General features: G+C 48.8%; 2 protein-coding genes across 4 annotated transcripts in view; one reads left to right on the plus strand and one right to left on the minus strand.

Moving 5' to 3' along the window:
- The first annotated feature begins 2,187 nt into the window (after nt 1–2,187).
- CEBPG (CCAAT enhancer binding protein gamma) lies at nt 2,188–12,638 on the plus strand. 3 transcript variants are annotated; one of them, XM_082708652.1, is made up of 2 exons: nt 2,188–2,401; nt 9,112–12,638. In XM_082708652.1, exon 2 carries the CDS (start codon nt 9,208–9,210, stop codon nt 9,646–9,648), a length of 441 nt encoding a protein of 146 aa, XP_082564778.1. In that variant the 5' UTR covers nt 2,188–2,401; nt 9,112–9,207; the 3' UTR covers nt 9,649–12,638. The 3 variants fall into 3 exon arrangements, with proteins under 3 accessions (XP_082564778.1, XP_082564779.1, XP_082564780.1); XM_082708653.1 differs by lacking the exon at nt 2,188–2,401 and adding an exon at nt 2,584–3,144; XM_082708654.1 differs by lacking the exon at nt 2,188–2,401 and adding an exon at nt 3,178–3,313.
- A 2,908-nt stretch (nt 12,639–15,546) lies between these two features.
- The window catches only part of PEPD (peptidase D), a 108,644-nt gene continuing 104,959 nt past the window's right edge, over nt 15,547–19,231 (minus strand). The window contains exons 14-15 of the mRNA XM_082708633.1: nt 16,645–16,836; nt 15,547–16,038 (exon numbers count right to left, since the gene is read on the minus strand). Coding sequence (XP_082564759.1) covers nt 15,901–16,038; nt 16,645–16,836 — 330 coding nt within the window. The 3' untranslated portion in view covers nt 15,547–15,900. The remainder of the gene's footprint in view (nt 16,039–16,644; nt 16,837–19,231) is intronic.

The following is a 19,231-nucleotide window of genomic DNA, read 5'->3' on the forward strand; positions in this document are numbered from 1 at the left end:
TATTCGCAGACGACCGAGAGGTAACATAATTTGCCCAAGGTCACACAACCATTAGGAGGTTAAGCTGTGGAGAGGACAGCCTGATACTAGAATCCACACCTCTTAGGTAACTAAGATAATCTTAGCAGGTCTCAGGTTAAGTAGCATAATCTAACAAGACATCCTACTTCTCAAGTCCTTAGAGGGGATTTTGATGTTGTATTTCTTTATAAGCTCTTTGGATTTGTGAATATGGATCAGGTATCAGGGAGGCAGACATCTATGCAGGAAATCTTTTATTATGAGGGCTAGAGGCCCTGTGACTCAAAACAGAGCAACATGGTGGATCTCCTCAACCCAAAGATGGCCTCTGCCATTCTCTCCTTGTTTCCTTATGGTGAGAGCAAAGTTTTCCAAGGTTTCCCATCTCTCTTGGGGTGAAAGTCAGAACCCTTCTTGGGCCACAGGCCTTGTCAATCTCACCAGTCTCCACTGGGACACTCTGCCCTGATTCTCTGGCCTTACATTTCTCCCATCATAAAACCTTTAGGTAAGACGTTTCCTCTGACTGGTACCTACCTCCACTTTATCTGTGGCACTCAGGCAAATCCTAACTCATCTGTTAGGCCTTCCCTGAACCACAGACCACATCTGGTTCCCTTCTTACAATCTCACAGCATCTTGTACTTCTTTCTTATATTTATGAAAGTGGTAACAGAAAAATTGTGTAATTACTGAGTATCTGTCTCCCTGGCCCTGGGGGCAAGCTTCAGGTAGGTAGGGGTTGTGTTTGTCTTGTTCATTGCTGGATCCCCAGCACTTAGCCCACAGCTTAGCAGGTAGTTAGCCCCTAATTAATATTTGTAAACTAAGTAGAAGAATTACCAGTCGCCAGCTGAAGAGGAAATACTCGAGTCTCCTTGGCATGGACCAGACCTGTCCAGACAAAGAGAATGCTAGAGCACGTTGGCGAGTGGTCAGCAAGCCAGAGGATAAACAAGTATACCTATAATTTTTTTCTTCTATACAACTAAGTGATTGGCAAGTGGCAAGGGCAAAATTATGATTTTGTGAGCAATAAAATACAATCCAGTTTTAACAGTGCTAAAATCTTGATCAAAGAAATTTCAAATCAGAACGCTGGGGGGCCAAAGTAAAAGAAACATAGTGGTTTTGATGGTATTATGTCTTGCTACCAAGTATGTTTCTATGGTTATAGGTGTTCGCCTTTAATGGCAGCTCTGTCAATTTCATGTTTTATCTTTAGTTTTTGCAAAGGTTTTTTTTTTTTTTTAAATCATCTCTTTACTGATTCCTCGAAACAATCTTAATGCGGAGAACCGGTGCCATGGCCTGGGCGATGAAGAAATGTTTCCTCTTTCAAAGACTATTTTTTGGACGATAAGAATTGCCAAAGAGGAAGCAATCAAACCTATCGCGCTGGCGCTGTCCTCCACCCAGCGCGCTTCCTGGTTTTAGACGCTTTCAGATCCTCGTGCTAAGTGTCATTGGACCCATAAAACTGGACTGCCATGCGTTTTTTGTTGTTTTTTGTTTTGTTTTGTTTTTTGCTTGAGATCCCATCTCTCAGTCTGTTCACCTGGAAGATACCACACGGAAATCCGTCGCGCAAATCCAATTCCTTTCCCCGTGGCAACAAACCAGTTTGCAGCGTTCACCAATGTGACATCAGTCCTAAGCCGACGCTGGGAAAATGTGGCTCCACTTGTTTTCCGGCAAGCCTGCGGCCCCCTTCGCGGCCTGAGGTCCTTCACTTCCCTCCAGGCTCCGCCCGGTGCCCCGCAGTCCCGGGAGGCGCGCCCAGGGGGCCTCCCCGAGGACGCGGCAAAACACAGACGGACTTCGGGGATTCAAAAAACCACCGCAGGAAGTTGGGCCTCCCAAAGACAGGTGCTGCGTTCGCAAGGCCTCAGCTCCCCAACGCCTCCAGCTCTCACCCGGCCCTCCTCGCCGTCGGTCGCCCACAGCTTGGGTCCGCCGCCCCGCGCGAACCGCGGAGGATGCGGGCGGCGCCAGGAGCAGCCGCCAACTCCCGCCACACCCGTCCGCCCCGCCGCGCCTTGCCGCGCCGTGGCCAACGCCTCCGCCACGTGCCCGCCTCCCGCAGCCAGGCCGCTCGCGATTGGCTGGCGGCGCCGCCCGTCGCGAGGGGCGGGAGCGTCGCCCGCAGGCCGGCGCTCCAATTGGTCGTGGCGGCGGCGGCGGCGGCGGCGCGCGCGACCCCAGCGAGGAGGGGAAGCCGGTGGCAGCGGCGGCGGCGGAACGGGCGGAGGCTGCCGGTTTCGTAACCGTCGCTCCACCTCGGTGACTCGCGGGCTGCGAGGCCTGGGTTCGTCGGGCCGCGCCGCGCGGGGCCGCTCGGAGTGGAGGCCGCCTGGGGGCGGGCGGGCTGGAGGCGCAGGTAAGGAGGCCGCGGGCGGGCGGGCTGAGGGAAGAGGAGGAGGCCGCGGCGGAGCCGGCCGCTCGCTTAGGTGCCGGCCGGGCCTGAGGCGGCCGGCTGGCCGGGAAGGCCCCGCGCGGCCCGCGGCGCGGGCGGCGGCCCCGCGCGGCGTCTGATGCAACCTGCCGGCAACACCCGGCGGGGCCGCTGAGCTCATCCCTGGCCGCGGCCCAGCGCCGCGGCGCCACCCACCGACCCCCGCGCTCCCCCCCGGGAGCCCCTCGCCGCCGGCCTGCGACGGGACGGGGTGGGGCGGGGCGGGGGACGAGGTGTGCCCCCTCTGGAACCCGGTGTCTGTTGGAGAAACGGGCAGTGGTGACAGGCCAGGCGCGTTATTGGCCCCCGGGGATACGGGGTGTTCCCCAGAGCAGCGGGAGGTGGACCGTCCCTCACTGTAGTGCCACATCGGGTCTTGCCCGCCCCTCCAAGACCGCTCGGTGCGGGCAGGCGACCCTTCGGTTCCGAAGTTCGTAGAGCGTCCAAGTGGGCAAGGAGAGCAGTTCATGGTGAAGTCCGTGACTTTCCAGAACTAATCCCGCGCTCGCTTGAGGAGCTGTAATGCGAATGTCCTGCACTTCACTGCCCAACGAGGTTAGACGAACGTGCGGCCAGTGGACCGGGAAAAGAGACGGGCCAGAAGCGAGGCGCTTCGTGAGCCGGTCGCAGCGAACACAGGCTAGAAGACCGCTAGCAGAGGTGTCCAGGTGAAGAGGATGGAAATGCATGTTTGAGGGGGAAGGGTCTTCGGTCCTCCCGCGGGAGCTTGTATGTTTTTAATCCTTCGGAAGGTTTAGTCGTTCCGTTGGCCTTGTGTTTGAGACTTGTGTTGTGATCGGGCACCTTAGGACGTGTCGGTTTCAGAAGGGTTTTCAGGTGAGTGGGTTACACCAAAAATTGGTAGTTTTCTCCCCGAGCCTATACTCCGCGAATCCTTACGTGAAAGAGTTTGCCCTTAAATTCAGATAGGATAACGCGACTCCCAGATAAATTTTGGAAAGAAAATACTGTAAGGGCTCGCTCCACTAAGGAATTCTGCATCTTAAAAGTTCCTGATCCTGGAAAGTTTAAAAATCTGGTCAGCGGGGGCGCCTGGGTGGCTCAGTGGGTTAAGCCGCTGCCTTCGGCTCAGGTCATGATCTCAGGGTCCTGGGATCGAGTCCCACATCGGGCTCTCTGCTCAGCGGGGAGCCTGCTTCCCTCTCTCTCTCTGCCTGCCTCTCTGTCTACTTGTGATCTTTCTCTGTCAAATAAATAAATAAAATCTTTAAAAAAAAATCTGGTCAGCGATTACCACTTGATCAGTATTGGGGAAGAGCTGTTCTTAAAGCGGATTCTCTGTTTCTGAAAAAGCTTCCTATAAATAAGGCTGAGTAATTACAGGATGCCAGTGAGCTGAAGGATTTTTCGATTTCTTGATTCCTGCTTCTGGTGGGTGCACTCGTCTGATTCAGTCGTTTTTAATACCTGCCTGAAAAACAGGAGGAAACACGATTTCATATTTTCAAAGTATCCGTTAAATTCTCCAGAGCACATCATGACCGTCAGCAGTTGTCTAATTTTGGAGAGGTGGTTTCACCTGTAGGGATTTAAACAGCACCTGGTGAGTCCCTGGTGAAGACAAATAGGACCTCAGGGGAGTGAATTTGGTCTTTTGGTCTAGGATTGCCTCACCTGATCACAGTAATGGTAAACGTGGGTAGCTGCAGTTCCGGGTCTGTTGTATATTCTTGTGAGCGAGTGTTTCCACGGGGTTCTTGTAGGTTCATTGGTCTCCTACCTTTCTGGCTTTCCAGCCCTATGGGTTAAAGAATTTTTTTATTTGAGTAAGATTTCCTGTTAGAGGTATATTTATAAACACTGTGTGTACTGTTTTTTTTTTGTATGTTGTAAATCCTACCAAAAGTAGATTAAAAAGATGATGTTAAAAAAGACAAATGAACGTACCTTTTCTCCATACTCTAGTGGATCATTCATGTACTTCCTGAAGGGATGTACCCTCCTTCATGGAGCCCGGTGTTGGGTCATAAAGCAAGCAGTGGCAGCTAAATAGAAATCCTGCTCATTTGGGTATGTATTGACTTTGCTTACCTTGACATCCCGTTAAGTACAGAGTTGTCAGACCTTGGCAACATGTACCTAAGAACTTGAGATTATTTATTGGAACACATAACTGGCAAAATAGAAAATAAAGGTTCTTAGATGAAGCAAAGACCAGACAAGAAATGTTCATTGTGTAGACCGGGCACTCGAAGTAGCAAGTGGACTTGTATTCTTATTTTCCTGTCCACCTTTAAGAAAGACCGAGAACCGAGGGTAGGAAGACTACGATCTTACTAACACTCTTGATTTAATTGTGGTTGTTTTAAGAGATTTCAGTGCTGGAGAATCTCATTTTTATATAGGACATTTATAAAAATAAATGTTTTCTCTTCAGCTCTGAGCCAGTATTGGACAGGTATTTCTCCAGCACCCACCACTCTGTGGCTGGCCCTCCACTAGGTGCTGGGCATATGGATATGAAGACAGAGTCCTGCCTCTAGCTTGGTCTGCAGGGAGCCACACTATAGAGCTGGCACTGACAGAGAAACTAGGGGAACAGATTGGACAGCCACACAAAGAAAAAAGAAAGCGTGACCATTTAGGGATCGGTAGTTGTTCGGTATTACCACGGTGTGAAGAAGCATAAGGAGCAAGGGCTGGGCGGGGAGTGAATACCTTCAATTTGATGCTGGACCCCGGAGCAGGTCTGAGTGCTCAGTTGCTCTGGAGACGATGGTTGGAGGGTGCACTGCTAAACCAGAGGGGATGAGTGCCCCTGGGAGATGATGTCAGCCTGAGGTAATTCTGTGGTGTTAGGACAGAGAGGGATGGTGCTTGGAAGTTCTTTTGGAAGGTGGATGGGTAGAATTGTCAGATACCGATGATTGTACAGATTGGGAGTAAGGGAGAAACATCTGTGAATATTTTGGAGTATAGATGCTCATGAGGAAATTTTGAGTTGAGAATTTATTTTGGGGAGCATGGGGAGGAATATCTGGTTGTCCATAACATCAAAAAAGAAATGACAGGAGGATTAAGGAAAGTCTTGACAAGTTTGCTTTCCTAAATGAAACGTGAGAGAAATTTGTTTTACATTCTAACCTTTCTGAGTTTTCAGTGTGTTACTGATTTGAATAAACATTACTTGAATTAAGAAATCTGAATTTTAAAAAAATTTGCCCAATGGACCGTCTTTCTAAAGATCCATTGTTAATCTGCAGCATTGGCTCTCAGACCTCAGTGTCAACGGAATTGTGTGGAGAGCCCTTTAAAACAAGATTGCTCAGCCCTATTCCTAGAGCTCTTGATTCTTTTTTTTTTGTTTGTTTTTGTTTTTGTTTTAATTTTTTAATCTTTTTTTATTTATTTATTTTTTTTTTACTGAGCTCTGGATTCTTATGTGGGGGTTAGGGGGGCAGCCTGAGAATCTGCATTTCTTTTTGTTGTTGTTGGTTTTTTGTTTTTTGTTTTTTTTTTGAGAATCTGCATTTCTGACAAATTCCCAAATGCTGCTGCTGCTGGTCCAGGGACCACACTTTGAGAACTACTGATCTTCAGTTTGTCTTCTGCTCCCTGCTTGAATGATTCACATGCTAGGAAACGAGGCACCACCCTACTTCCTGTAGAATGAACTTTGGAATAGTGTTTGTCCACAAAGGAGCCAGACTTTTGTTTATGATTGAATATCCAGATTTGAAATAAACTCATTTTTTCCCCCATTGTAGCTGCTCAGTAAATGTTTGTGGAAGGAACAAAAGCATAAGTGATAGTGGAAACTGTGAAATGTGTAACTTTGAAGGTAGCTATTTGGCTTGTGTAAAAACAGAATTGATAATCTGGAGTTAACTTTCTTGGATCACTTGGCCCTTTGATCCCCTTTACTTGGTTTACTTTCCTTAATGGATATTTTTCACTTAAAACTTATTTTGTTGGCTTTGGTTGAGGAACTTAAAAAAAATCATTTTTGAGTTCTTTTTATTGTTTCCAACTTTCCTTGCTTATATTATTACCAGTTTGATAGTTACTCTTTGTTTTTCAAGCAAAGGGCACATTTTCAAAGCCCCCCTCTCTCCCTCACACCTGCTAAACTGTTCAGCCTAGTACCCTAGCAAGAGGAGTCAGGCTGAGGTAAAATAGCTCTTCCCCATTCCCGTATCTTTGGGTACAAAAATGGGCATGAATATCACTGAATTTGGAGCCTGTATTAAAAGCTTTTAGTGACTTGGGAATAAAAAGCCGGGCATAAAGGCTCTTTTATAGTGACTGAAGTTCGTGGCATATTTTCAGAGGCAGAAGACATCTTAACATTCTCTGTCCCGTATTTGCAGTTGGAGCAATTGAGGCCCAAAGAGGGGAATGATAGGTCCAGAGCAAAACTGTGGGAGCCAGAGCCAAAACAAAAATTGACCTGGTTCCTGCTCTGTGTTTTTTGGATCATTGTTATCTTTGAGCTGTCTGTAGAGATTAGCTTTATTTTTATTTATTTATTTATTTTTAAAAAAGATTTTATTTATTTGACAGACAGAGATCACAAGTAGGCAGAAAGGCAGGCAGAGAGAGAGAGAGAGAGAGGAGGAAGCATGCTCCCTGCTGAGCAGAGAGCCCGATGCGGGACTCGATCCCAGGACCCTGAGATCATGACCTGAGCTGAAGGCAGAGGCTTTAACCCACTGAGCCACCCAGACGCCCCTAGAGATTAGCTTTAAAGATTAAAAACATAATTGGTGTATGAAAAATAAAAAAGTTAAATAAGATGACCATGATCATGATAGTTGAGACAATCCCAGGAGAAGTATTAAAGAAGTTTTAAAAGTCACCTAAAATTCTTATGTTCACTTTACACCAAATAAATAAGCAATAATGTAGATGGCCACTAACAGTGGTAAGGTGGCCCAGATTAATACTGAATTGCCACTGTTCAACTGGAAGGAAAAATAGGCAACATCATAAATTATCCAGGAAAATTGTGAAATGTTTATTTTTTTTATTTATTTATTTGACAGAGATCACAAGTAGGCAGAGAAGCAGGCAGAGAGAGAGGAGGAAGCAGGTTCCCTGCTGAGCAGAGAGCCCGATGCGGGGCTCGATCCCAGGACCCTGAGATCATGACCTGAGCCGAAGGCTGTGGCTTTAACCCACTGAGCTACCCAGGCGCCCCTGAAATGTCTATTATTGAAGATAGACTTGGAGTAGATATCCATCTGTGGTTTGGAAGGAAGCTATCTCTTTTGCCTTAGTTTGGAGTGAGAACAGGTGACCCACTAACTCAGGGCTGCATGCGTGGCTTTGAAAACAATTGAAAATAATGATAATATGGACTTTAAAAGGAAAGATTTTTAAAAGCAGACCAGTGAAGATTGTTTATACAAAAAGCACCTGGCTAAAGGTTTGGGTGAAGCTACTGGTGTTTACTAACTGAGCTTTTTCCTAAGAACTGTGAGATGTACTCATTTGAGGCATTTCATAATTCCGGCTCCAGGTTTTTTCCACTGATGTAGGTTTCGCAGTTTTGTGAAAAGAGAGCAGGATAGTTCTATGGTTCGTAACACTGCTGTCTAAATTTCCAAGAGTCCTGATTTCTTGGTAGGCATGGCTCATCTGCTGAGTCAGTTTGTCTTTAAGTGGCCTCATGATCCTGTATGGGCTCGTGTAGGTCTGCTTTTGACACATCTTGAGGCTGTTGTAGTGACCTAGTTGGATTGATGGTGATCCAAGTATGACTAGTCTCTGAAACTGTGGCTTCATTCCTAGGAGCAGCAGCACAGGAACCTGGGAGAGTTGGTGTTCCCTCCACTGTGTCTGCTGTGTTCAGTGGGTGCCGGCTCAGGCTCTCTGCCGAGCTTCAGCCCCATACTTGGTCTCCTTGGGGTGCATCATTAGGGCTTTTAGAAGCAGCATGGTGGGATGGGGCAGCACACTGGAGGTCCCAGAGCTTCTGGATCTCTGAACCAAGAAGCTAACTTGGGAAATCGGTGTAAACTACGATCTGTGAGGTCATTAAAAATGAAACAAAAAACCAAGACCCCTCCCACCCTCCCCAGCAAAAAAAAAAAGTCTTTTCGTAATACTCCATAAAGATGTACTCCGGGAGAAAAGTCAAGTTCTTGGTGACTCAGTCTCTGCATATTGGTGTCAGAGCATGCAGTCATCCTGGCAGGTTGTGGAGGTCGGGCACGGTGCCGTGGGATTCTGTTTTGATGTGAGCCAATAATTGAAACTTTGTCCCCCTTTCTTTGCAGGTGTCTCTTCTATCCTAATTGAACTCAGGTTTTCTGTGTTTTACCTAAACATCTCAAATTTCTCTCTGGCAGATTGCCAAGTGCTATTAGTTCATCTGTGCTACCTAATTAGTGGTATTCTTTTGTTTTTCCTTCCATTTTTGATAATAATCACAGATGGGCAGTACCCTCGGGGATTCAGGTGGGCTGAATTTGGCCTTCTGGTGCTCCTGTACTTACTTACCTTTCTAAATTAAATGATTTAGATTTCTGAAACATTGGAACAGTTGGCAGTTTCTGCATACTTTTCTCAGCATAATCAATTAATGTTGGCCTACTGTTAGGTACATGCAAGTTTAATCTCATTTGATCTTGTCATTTCAAACATTTTAATGCAATTTATTTTTTAACTAGGTACATGTGAAGATTTCTTGGCAGCTTAGTGTGGAAACCATTGATCACTTTGCTCTCATTTCTGCCTGTTCTGTGTCCACAAGAGAGCGAGCCCAAATGAGCAAGATAGCCCAGCAGAACAGCTCTCCGGGGATAAGTGTTATTCACACTCAGGCTCATGCCAGCGGCTTACAGCAGGTTCCTCAGCTGGTGCCTGCTGGCCCGGGGGGAGGAGGCAAAGCCGTGCCTCCAAGCAAGCAAAGCAAAAAGAGTTCGCCCATGGATCGCAACAGCGATGAGTATCGTCAGCGCAGAGAGAGGAACAACATGGCTGTGAAAAAGAGCCGGTTGAAAAGCAAGCAGAAAGCACAGGATACACTGCAGAGAGTGAATCAGCTCAAAGAAGAGAATGAACGGTTGGAAGCAAAAATTAAATTGCTGACTAAGGAATTAAGCGTACTGAAAGATTTGTTTCTTGAGCACGCACACAACCTTGCAGATAACGTGCAACCCACTAGCACTGAAAATACAACAGCTTCCGATAATGCAGGCCAGTAGACCTCACCTCTTCGAAACTTCACGACTCGTGGCTTGAACGTTAAAGGTGTGACTGCCTACACCATTCATATCAATGGCCGAACACTGTCTCGTTCCATTATTCAAAGATCCACTGAAGGTTGTTTCCAGGATCAGCACTGAAGGGTTGATTAGCTTAAAAATGTTAGCCATGTAATTTGAATTATCTAGTTTTAAATGATAGGGATTTTTTTGTGTGGAGAAAACACATTTTTAAGGTATATGGTAAAAAAACAAAAAACGCACCCCTGGACCTTGATGTTCTTAATAAATGCTCACTTCCCAAGAAATGCTTCTTTTGTAGGTTGATAAAAGGAAGGGGGAACTGGCAGGTCCTGCAGAAGGGTCTTGGTTTTATTGGAGATGATTAATTAGACTAAGGAAAGTTGAATGCCATCTATGTTGATTGTTTTGTGATTTGTTTTTCTAAATTATGTATTAAAAATCCTTAGGGCTATAGAAATCAATCACTTTGTAATTTGGAGTGATTTTATGTATAACATAAACCTTGTTTTAGCCTAATTAGTACTCTTTTCCCCCAACAAGTGTAAGTTTTTGAGTATTGGTGCCAGGTTAAGTAAATTCCGTTGCGTTTTAAAGGCAGCATTCAGCCAGTTGGCTTAAAAATACAAATAATTAGGCAAATAGGTTTCTTAAAAATAACAGTAAAGCATATTAGAATTATCCTTTTGGGATACCTTTGGGTTATTGGATCGGCATTATTTTATTTTCTAACAAGAAAAAACCCCCAAGAGTTGTATATCGTAATTTTTATTTCGTAGATGGTGGTCAAATAAGTAAATATTTTTAAAATACCATTTTGAGAGTCAAGTTAGTAAACAAATGCCTTAACAGTTTACAGATTGGGATTTAGGTAGTTTCTCCTGTGTCTAAATATCTGAAATGGGGCCATGATTTTTAAAGGCATAAATTTCTTATGAAGGATCATTTGGCATTTGATCCTAACGAAGTGATTATTAGAAAAATATGTCATCAACTCTATGCCGTCTCCCAAAATAGTAGTCTAAGAAAACTTGAAAGTGTAAGGTTTAACCTTTAATTTATTTCACTTAAATACATCTTTTTATATTGTTTTTGTGATGTTTCTTTTTCTAGTTAGTGGGCTCTTGTAGACTTTTTGTACCACTGCTTCTGTTTGTTCATTTGTATGCTTTTGTGTCCCATAAATTATTTTAGAAAGAAAATGCTGGTAAAACTCAGGATATTGACATTTTTGTTGAGACTAAAAAATGGCCGTCGCTGAAGTCGGGGATGCGCAGGTCTGGTTTATGTCAGTGTCGGTGGTTTTGATTGTCTTTGTTGATTTCTTTCTTTTCTTTTCTTTTTCTTTTTTTTTTTTTTAAAAGCACAATCCTAGCTCAGATTTGTTGACTTTTGTGTATTGCTGTGTGTATGTGTCTGGGCTGGTGACAAGAGACAAGAGTCACATCTGATTAAAAAGTTTGTGTTACCAGGTATCTTATTTGGACATGGTCACTTAATTTTTGGCCATATTGTTTCTTACTAGGACCTAGAAGTTGTCCCCTTGGGTTGGTGCAAGACTGCTGTCTTTGCTCTTTTGGGCCAGTGGAAATACCATTGTGACCTGCAACTCAGTAAAGCCATTATTAAGGCCATGAGCCTCTTCCACATGTGACTGGAACCCAGTGTTGTTCATGAGAGCCACTGTCCCGGGAGGGTTAGCTCCCCGGAGGGCCAGAAGACAGGATTGAGGTTTCTGTTAGGGTCCAACACCAGTTTACTCTGGCTGGAGTATCAGTCTGCTTCTCAGTCAATAGATGTTTTGACTAGGAGGTAACCCATAGAATTCTACTGAATCTTTAATAGCCGACTGATATTATATAATTAACCTAAGTAGAGGTGCAGTTAGGCCACTTGAATCTTTAAGTACCTGTAAAGGTATTAACAGACATTGTTACCTCTTGTTTATTTAAAAAAAAAAAAAAAAAGTCTTTCAGAAATTGATGTCCCTGTGGAATTTATGGTTACCAATTATACGAATTGACTTACCCATCTTGGAAAAGGAGCATTAGGGAAATCATCAGTGGTGTGCACTCGAAATTTCAAATCCGAACAGATTGAAACTTTAGGAAAAACTGATTCACGCTTTCCTGTTACCTATGCAAACCAGAACTTTAGCACAAGCCATCATGTATGCATAGAACAAAAATGTTAACCATTGTCTTACTGAAGTGTTTGGGAATGAAAGTTTGCAGTTTGATAGATTTCTCAGTATCAAATTGAGGGAAACCAAGTATGGGGAATGGGTAGTTTTAGAGCTTTGGGAATTATAAGTTGACTTTTGTAACTTCTGTAGGTTACATGTGAACCTTTAGGATTTGATCTGCCTTTGCTGGCAGGTCCCTTGATTTAGGAATTAGGCTTTAGTGTAAATGTCTAACTGCATCTGCGTCATCCGAGATGGGTGCTTTCTGGGTGGTATTGGCAGCAGGAGGTGAGATCAGAGCAACTCTTCCACTGTCTGGCCCCTTGCAGTGACTGGAATGTGAGCTAGGATACTTTGGACATTCTTACCAAGACGTAGTAAGATAGCAATTTTTTATGACCAGGTGTTTGAAATTTAGGTCACGAGTGTGAAATCCTGAAATTTACATAAAAAAGTAGTATGTGCAGTTTAATATTTGGTATTAAATCAGCTTTTGATGTTTCTCAGTCCCCATTAGAGGGCTTGAAACTTTGTACCCGAACAGCCCAGTTAGCACTCAGAGTGCTTTTCGATGCCTTAGAATAGGAAGCAATTTTCTGTTTGACAGAAGGTAGGGAGGAGAAAGTCCATTCTATAGCTGTTAGAGTTGCCTCTCAGGTAAAAGTCCTTTACCTTGTTCTTTGTGTTCCTGGCCTTCCTCAGTTTGTGAGATTACTCTATTTTTTTAAATATAATTTTATTTCTTTTAATGAATTTGAAATAAAAAAACTTTGGAATAATGACTATTTTCTTGTGGGTTTCTTTCTGTTCATATACACCGAGGAAGTAGTCCAGATGTCCAGGAGCTCTGAAGAGCAGGCAGGCTCAGCCGTCTTTCCTGCTCCCAGCCCAGGGCAGGGGTGAAGGTCACTGACGGGTGGAGGGGGGGTGAGGGGGTGGGCAGGGAGCAAGAGGGGCTTTTGTCCAAGCCTAGATTTCCCTGATTGAATAGGAACATCATTTCCTCCGAATATAGAGTGCCTCTTCAGGGCTGTTCTTTGTCTGGTGGTCTCTAACTCGGAAGCCTGGACTAGGGTAGAGAAGGCAGTGGCTGGCACGCCGGCTCGGATGCGTCATGTCTCGGTGTGTGGTCTGCATTCACACAGTGGCAGGAGAAATGAGTGCTTGAGGCTTTGAAGTAGATGGTAATGTCGAAGTAAGGCCTTTCCCCTAGCAGCACAATTTATAGCGTGTACCTCATCTTCATTTACGTGGTGCTGTAGAGTGTCTCTACAAATGAACGAGTCAATACTGAATCCATGCTGATTTGAGTGTTTCAAGGGAAGATGTCATTTAGAGACTCTTCTGTGATCCTTCAGCCATTTTCATGTCTTGGGAAATAGGTTTCTACCTACTGCATCTAAATGGCAATTGTAGTGCAGTAATTATTTCTGTGAGTAGTACGTCCTATTTTGTTTTTACAAAGTAGGTGTAATTTGGAAGCCCATAAACAGTTTGTCTTGGGAAATTTTCTGTAGAGACAGTTTGTGAAGGTGACAACTCTTATTTCAGCAAAAGCACTTTCGGACCTTCTTGGTCACTGCCGGGGAGTATCTAGAGCCTATGGGCACCGTGCACGTACTCAGAGGAGACTGCCAGCCCCAGGTCATCTCCTACTGCCCCATGCATTCCTCCCGCAGCTCTAGGCCTGGAAGCTCTGCAGCGGTGCCCGGAGGGCCCGGGGTGCAGAACTGGGCTTGGAAGCCAAGGGGCATCTGGCCAGGCCTTCCCGCTCCGCCACCTTTCCCTTCTACTCCCGAAATGTGTTCCCCTCCCTCCCCCACTGCACAGAACCATCATCTCTTCTTGCCCGGACTTGGTCTCCTTGGACCACTGCCTGCTCTCTGGAACCTTCTTTCGTTTCGCACTGTAACCAGAGGGAAACCCAGTCTCCTTGTAACATGGTTCCCTTGATCTGTGGACTTGCTTTCCTTCTGTCCTCTGTCCCCTATTACTTTGCTTTGACCGCAGGGCTCTTCCAGGCTCTTTCCATGCCGCCTTCGAACAGCTCACGTCGTGATGCCTTATCTAGTCTCGCTAGCCCCCTGACTTTCAAGACAAGGCCAGCCCTGTTACTTTCCTTCATGGCACTTTTCCGTGAAGAGATTTGTGCTTGTTCAAGGCGAAGCCTCTTGGGAACCCACAGGCTCAGAGAGCAGTTGGCAGTGACGGAGAAAGTGGCGGTGGGTTTAAACTACGCTGGCCCGGAGGAGATGCTCAGTTAGAGTGAATGTATATGCAGATCCAGGGTTTCAGAAAGGCTTTTTGAGTGCTCTTCAGCTTTCTAGAAGGGTCTCTGAGGTGTTTCTGAAGCTGTATGCATTTCTGCAGAGGTTTGGAGGTGTGAGGAGTGGGGTGCAGAACACAGGATAGAGTGGGCTCTGCCGGCCACCCGCACCCTGCACCACTGGAGGGGTTCCTGACTCCCTGACCCTGGCAAGACCAGTCAGACCTATGCTCCCAGCATCTCTCTGCAACAAAGAACATGTAGTTAACTGGGAACTGCCCCTTACTCGTTTGACCTTCTTGCTTGGCAGTCACAGAAAACTTATGTGAAAGAGGCAGTTTTGGTATGAGGTGTCTGAAGGAAAGGAAGGGGAAAGATGTGACGCAGCTGGCTTTGTTTCTCCCCACAAACGAAACTGTCCCTTTAGTGTGCCGGCCTTGCTTTAACCAGGTTTCTCTGGAGGGGGGTGAGGGCAGGCGAAACCCCGGATGGCAGAACGTGTCCCCTGCAGGTGCAGCTGGGGCAGAGAAGCCTTGTTGAATGGAGACTCCTGACACTCAAGACCGTCACTGCCAACCGCTCAAGGTCACAGATAACTTAGGGACTGCCTGTGCACTGTAGGAAACCTAAAAACATGGCTGTGGTCAGTCTGAGGAGTCAACGAGATAAATGGTGATTTGGAACCGAGGTGGTCTCATTTTAATGAGGTCACTTTGCAAGCACTTTTGTGTTAGAGCCTCAGGAAGGAATTGGTTTGTACTCAACACTTCCGTGACATCTCAAAAGGCCTAGTTTGGGCTACAGAGTTGACCACCTGTCGGGGTTTCATCTCTGTCCCTTCACCTTGGCTCGGAAACTCCTGGATGAGTGCGCTGTGGAGAGACAGGCCCGGAGCGGTTTGGCACAGAGCTTCCCAGCTTCCGGCCTGGGCAGGGCCATGGGATGAGGGACTGGGCCAGCAGAGGTGAGGATAGGCATATGTCATCGGCCGGGACTGGGCTTAGCTGGCCCCAGAACGCTCCCTGCCTGAGTGGAGTTCGGTCCATGGGGCTACACTTAGGGAAGACAAAAGGTCTCAGCAAACATGGAAGACATGAGAAGGCTCACCTCTGCCATGGAGCTGCCCTAGGTGGCCATATCGTTCGGGTGGATGCCAGCTTTGCTAGCATGTCCCCATAGAAAGGGCACCAAGGACAAGGCATCCCTGCAAGTCTCAGGTTTTACAGAACTGTGCCTTAAGTGCCACAAAAAATTCTGCCCCCTTCCGAAATCGAGCTTTCTGGCAGTAGCCACGTGGAAAAGGCTTCTTCCTCCACAGGTTCACCATGTAGGGTAGTGCCAGCCCTGGGTCCCAGCAGCTTCTAGGTCCGCGCATGCCAGGCTCTGCTGCCAGGCGAGAACAGAGAGGAAGCTGTGTACAAAGGACCATTTTTGGAAAGTTTTTATTGCAGATTCTACTCTGTGCATTTGATTTTTGAGAGAAAACACTGGAAATGAATCTTCCCTGAGCAGAAGAATACAAATGACAGTAAGACACATCTTAGTTGCTGCTAAAGAGCAGAATTCTTTTCCATTAGCACTTTAAAAGCCACCGTCATTCCAGCAAAGTGTGATCTTGCAGAGCATTAAGAAAGAGTCCCACTCCACCAAGGAAACCGCACGCTCAAACACGGACGCAGCCATGGGATTTCTGAGCACCCCTCTCTCGCCACTTGAGGGCCAGTTGTGAAGACAGGTGGCAGGCTGGGTCCCTGGTCCCACTGGGCACTCCCAGCTGGCTCTACTTGGGGCCAGAGAAGGGAGTGAAGGCCTTGTCCCTGCCTGCCATGCACGCTTCAATCTCCTCCACCGTGCGGGGCACACAGGTCAGCAGTTCCATGCCGCTGGCGGTCACCACGACATCCTCCTCGATCCGGACCTGCGTCACAATGACAGACACTCACAGGGGCGCCTGGGGGGCTCAGTGGGTTGAGTGCCTGACTCTTGGATGTCGGCTCAGGTCATGATCTCATGGGCCCTGGGATTGAGCCCTATGTCAGGCTCTGCGCTCAACAGGAAGTCTACTTAAGATTCTCTCCCCTACTCTGACTCTGCCCCTACTCTCAGACACATCTAAAAAATCTGGGAAAAAAAAAAAAGAACAACAGACACTCTCATTCCTTCTGAGCTCTGGCCTCACACACTAGATTAGAGGGTCAGACTAGCCGCTGGTTAGAGGCGTCCCTTCTGAGGAGCAGCCTGTCCTGCCCAGGATGGAAGGGGCTGGCCTCTAGGCTGCCGCGGGAGGCCGCTGAGAAGCAGGCTCCTCCCCCAGGGCCATCTGTTTGCCTGGTGGGCGGGGCGGGTTGTAGAATCTGCATCTGTCTTATTGACAGACCACGGGAAGGCACAGGCCGGATCCTTCTCAAGAGGGGAAGTGAAGTGTCCGCCCTCCCACCAGCGCTCTTGTCTCGAGACCATGGGGTGACGCACTGCAGCGTGCGGGTGTCCTGGGAGCCGGGATGCGGGGCCTGTGGGCACTCACCCCGCCGAATCCCCGGAAGCGCTGCAGGACCTCGCGGTTGAAGAAGCAGGCGCGGGCCGGGTCGGCCAGGGCCTCATCCAGGAGGTGGTCGATGAAATAAATGCCCGGCTCCACGGTGAGCACCATGCCGGGCTCCAGGTGCCGTGTGGTACGCAGGCTCCGCAGGCCAGGCTCATCGATGCGCTCCACACCCTGTGGGGAGAGGAAGGGCTCAGAGCACCGCAGCGTGGACGGAGGGCTGCGTGCCTCGGCAGCAGTCAGATGGCCACAGGCCGGCCAGGCGAGCCCTCCCTGCATCCAGGAGCGCTGGCGCTGGCCCTGGCCCCTGGGGCTGCGGAGACCCTCCCCTCTCGCAGATACCTCTGGGCTTGGCCGGTTCCTGCCCCTTGTTACCCCCAGCATGACTGCGGAGCCCCACGGACCCCCACGTGCACAGACCCAGGGCAAGCTGCCCCAGTCGGCCGGCCTCCCCCAGGCCCCATCCCCCGCCAAGGCCCGTCCCCGCTAGAAGAACGGCAGAACCAAAAAGCTCTTAAGGAAGCTTTGACACTTCCCATGCTGTATCGTTTCTTCCAGGCAGCTTGAGTGGAAACCAGCCCTAGGAGTGCTGGGTCCCACTCCTCCAGACTGAGACTCAGGTTTTCCGTGGGGCCTTCCAGGAGGAGGGACAGGTGCTCTCCCCAGGGCGGGCCTGCCAGCGCCAGCGGTTGTGGATATGCACGGATGCATGTGGAGCCTGTGTGCGTGGCCCCGGGGCTGAGGCTCTGATGAGGCTCCGAACCGGCCCCCAGCCCAGGCCCCTGAGCTAGCGAGCAGCAAGTAGCCTTCCTGGTCGGGCTGGGAGCCTGCCCTGCCCCACTCGCAGCTCCCCCCTGGAAGCCCAGCTGCTGGAGACAGAGCTGTCATTTCTGACTGTTTGGGGGCCAAGAACATCAGACTTCAATTAGTGGTTCATGTAAGGTAACCAGAAACAGGCTGGCTCGGCCTCCGCAGCTGGGCACAGCAGGGAAGCCTGTGACCGGGATTCCGTGAGGGTGGGGATGGCGGGACACGCAGGGGAACTTGTGCACAACCACTGTGACCTGGCGTGAGCTGGGCTGGGGCGGAGGAGAGGAGGGGACACCAAGGCACCGTGACCCCTGATGCCTCCTGCTTTGGGCACAGATGCCTGTGTGGAGTAGCACCCGATCCCGTGACAATTTCTGCCCACAGGGGCGAGACCGGAGATGCATCCCTGGGCTCAGAGGGGAGATGCTGTGGGGCCGGCCAGCGGCCTTCGGCCATCTCAAATCTGTGCCTGTCCCTTTCCCTCCGTCCCAAGGTCATCAGAGCTGGGGGCCCAGCAGAGTCGGCAAACCAGTAGGCTCAGGTCTCCCCGCTCCCCCTTAGGCACCGTGGGCACCGGCCGGGCCACTCTGTGGGCGTGCCCAGGGGAGGGCGGTCTGCTCAGGCTTGGACAGAAACAAGTCCTCTGGAAATTTCAGGACCAGCCCTCCAATGGTGGGTGAGGGGAGAGAAGGAGAGAGGCCCCTGCCACAGCCCACCAACCCTTATCCCTTCAGAGCATTAGCTCCCAGGAGTTTCCTGCCAAGGAGGCCACCCGAGCAGGCCCTGGCAAAGTGTCGGGGGCTGCGCTGTGGAGAGCAGCTCCCCACAAGGGGAGAGGCCGAGCTCCCTTCCCTCCAGCTCCAGGCCCTAAGCCCTGGCGGCAGTTGGGGGCGCCTGCCCGTGCCGCGTCCACACCAGCTTCCGCCAGGGCAGCGGGCCGGACGGGGCCTCTGCCTTTACAGAGCGGAGGAGACCCAGATGTGTCTGAAGGCCTGAAATAAAACAAATGACTTTTATAGGAAAAGCCATATTTTTTCTACAATGTTTATCTGTCAAAAGAATAGACTCTGCGAGCACAAAGGGCTGCTTACTGGAAAAGATAAAACAGTTTGCTGCCAATTTTCTCTGGTGGAAAAAAAGCGCTCTGGCGACTAATGAATAACGAATCTCAGTTAACAATGTCTGGAAGGCCCTGCTCTTGGCTCCCTGTACACAATGTGATGGATAGAAATTAGGAAATTAAAACTGATTTTGTTTCTCCAAATTTAACTGTTTACACTTGAGGAAAAAAATAATTGAATAATAATGCTTCTCTTGAGCAATTCCCCCCCCCCCCAAAATCATCCTTCGTGCTTTCAAAATACCCTGCAGCCAACAGGCCCGGCCTAGTCTTGGCTAACCGGCTGGTGGGCCCCAGGGCGTGCACCGATTGCATAATCAGCCCCCTGCACCTTGGGCTCTGGGCCAGGAGGCAGGGCTGGGCTCACCCCCACCCACCCGGGGCCCGGAAAGGCTGCAGCCACCTGCCGGGCAGGGCCTCCCCAAGGCTGGCTGAAAGCACCCTCTGGGTGGTCCTTTCAAGAATCAGCGGGTAGGAAGGGGAGGGGAAAGCCTTGTCTGGAAATGCCCACAGAAGCCTCCCTCCCCTGCTAAGGGGGCCTGGAGGGCCTGCAGACCAGGAGGCCACGGGGCCGTGCTGGGCTGGGGCTGCTGCCAGGCCCGTGAGGGGCGCTGGGCTCTGCTTGTCCCAGGAGGGACC

Source organism: Mustela nivalis (genome assembly GCF_964662115.1).
Source record: "Mustela nivalis genome assembly, chromosome: 18".
Lineage (NCBI taxonomy): Eukaryota > Metazoa > Chordata > Mammalia > Carnivora > Mustelidae > Mustela > Mustela nivalis.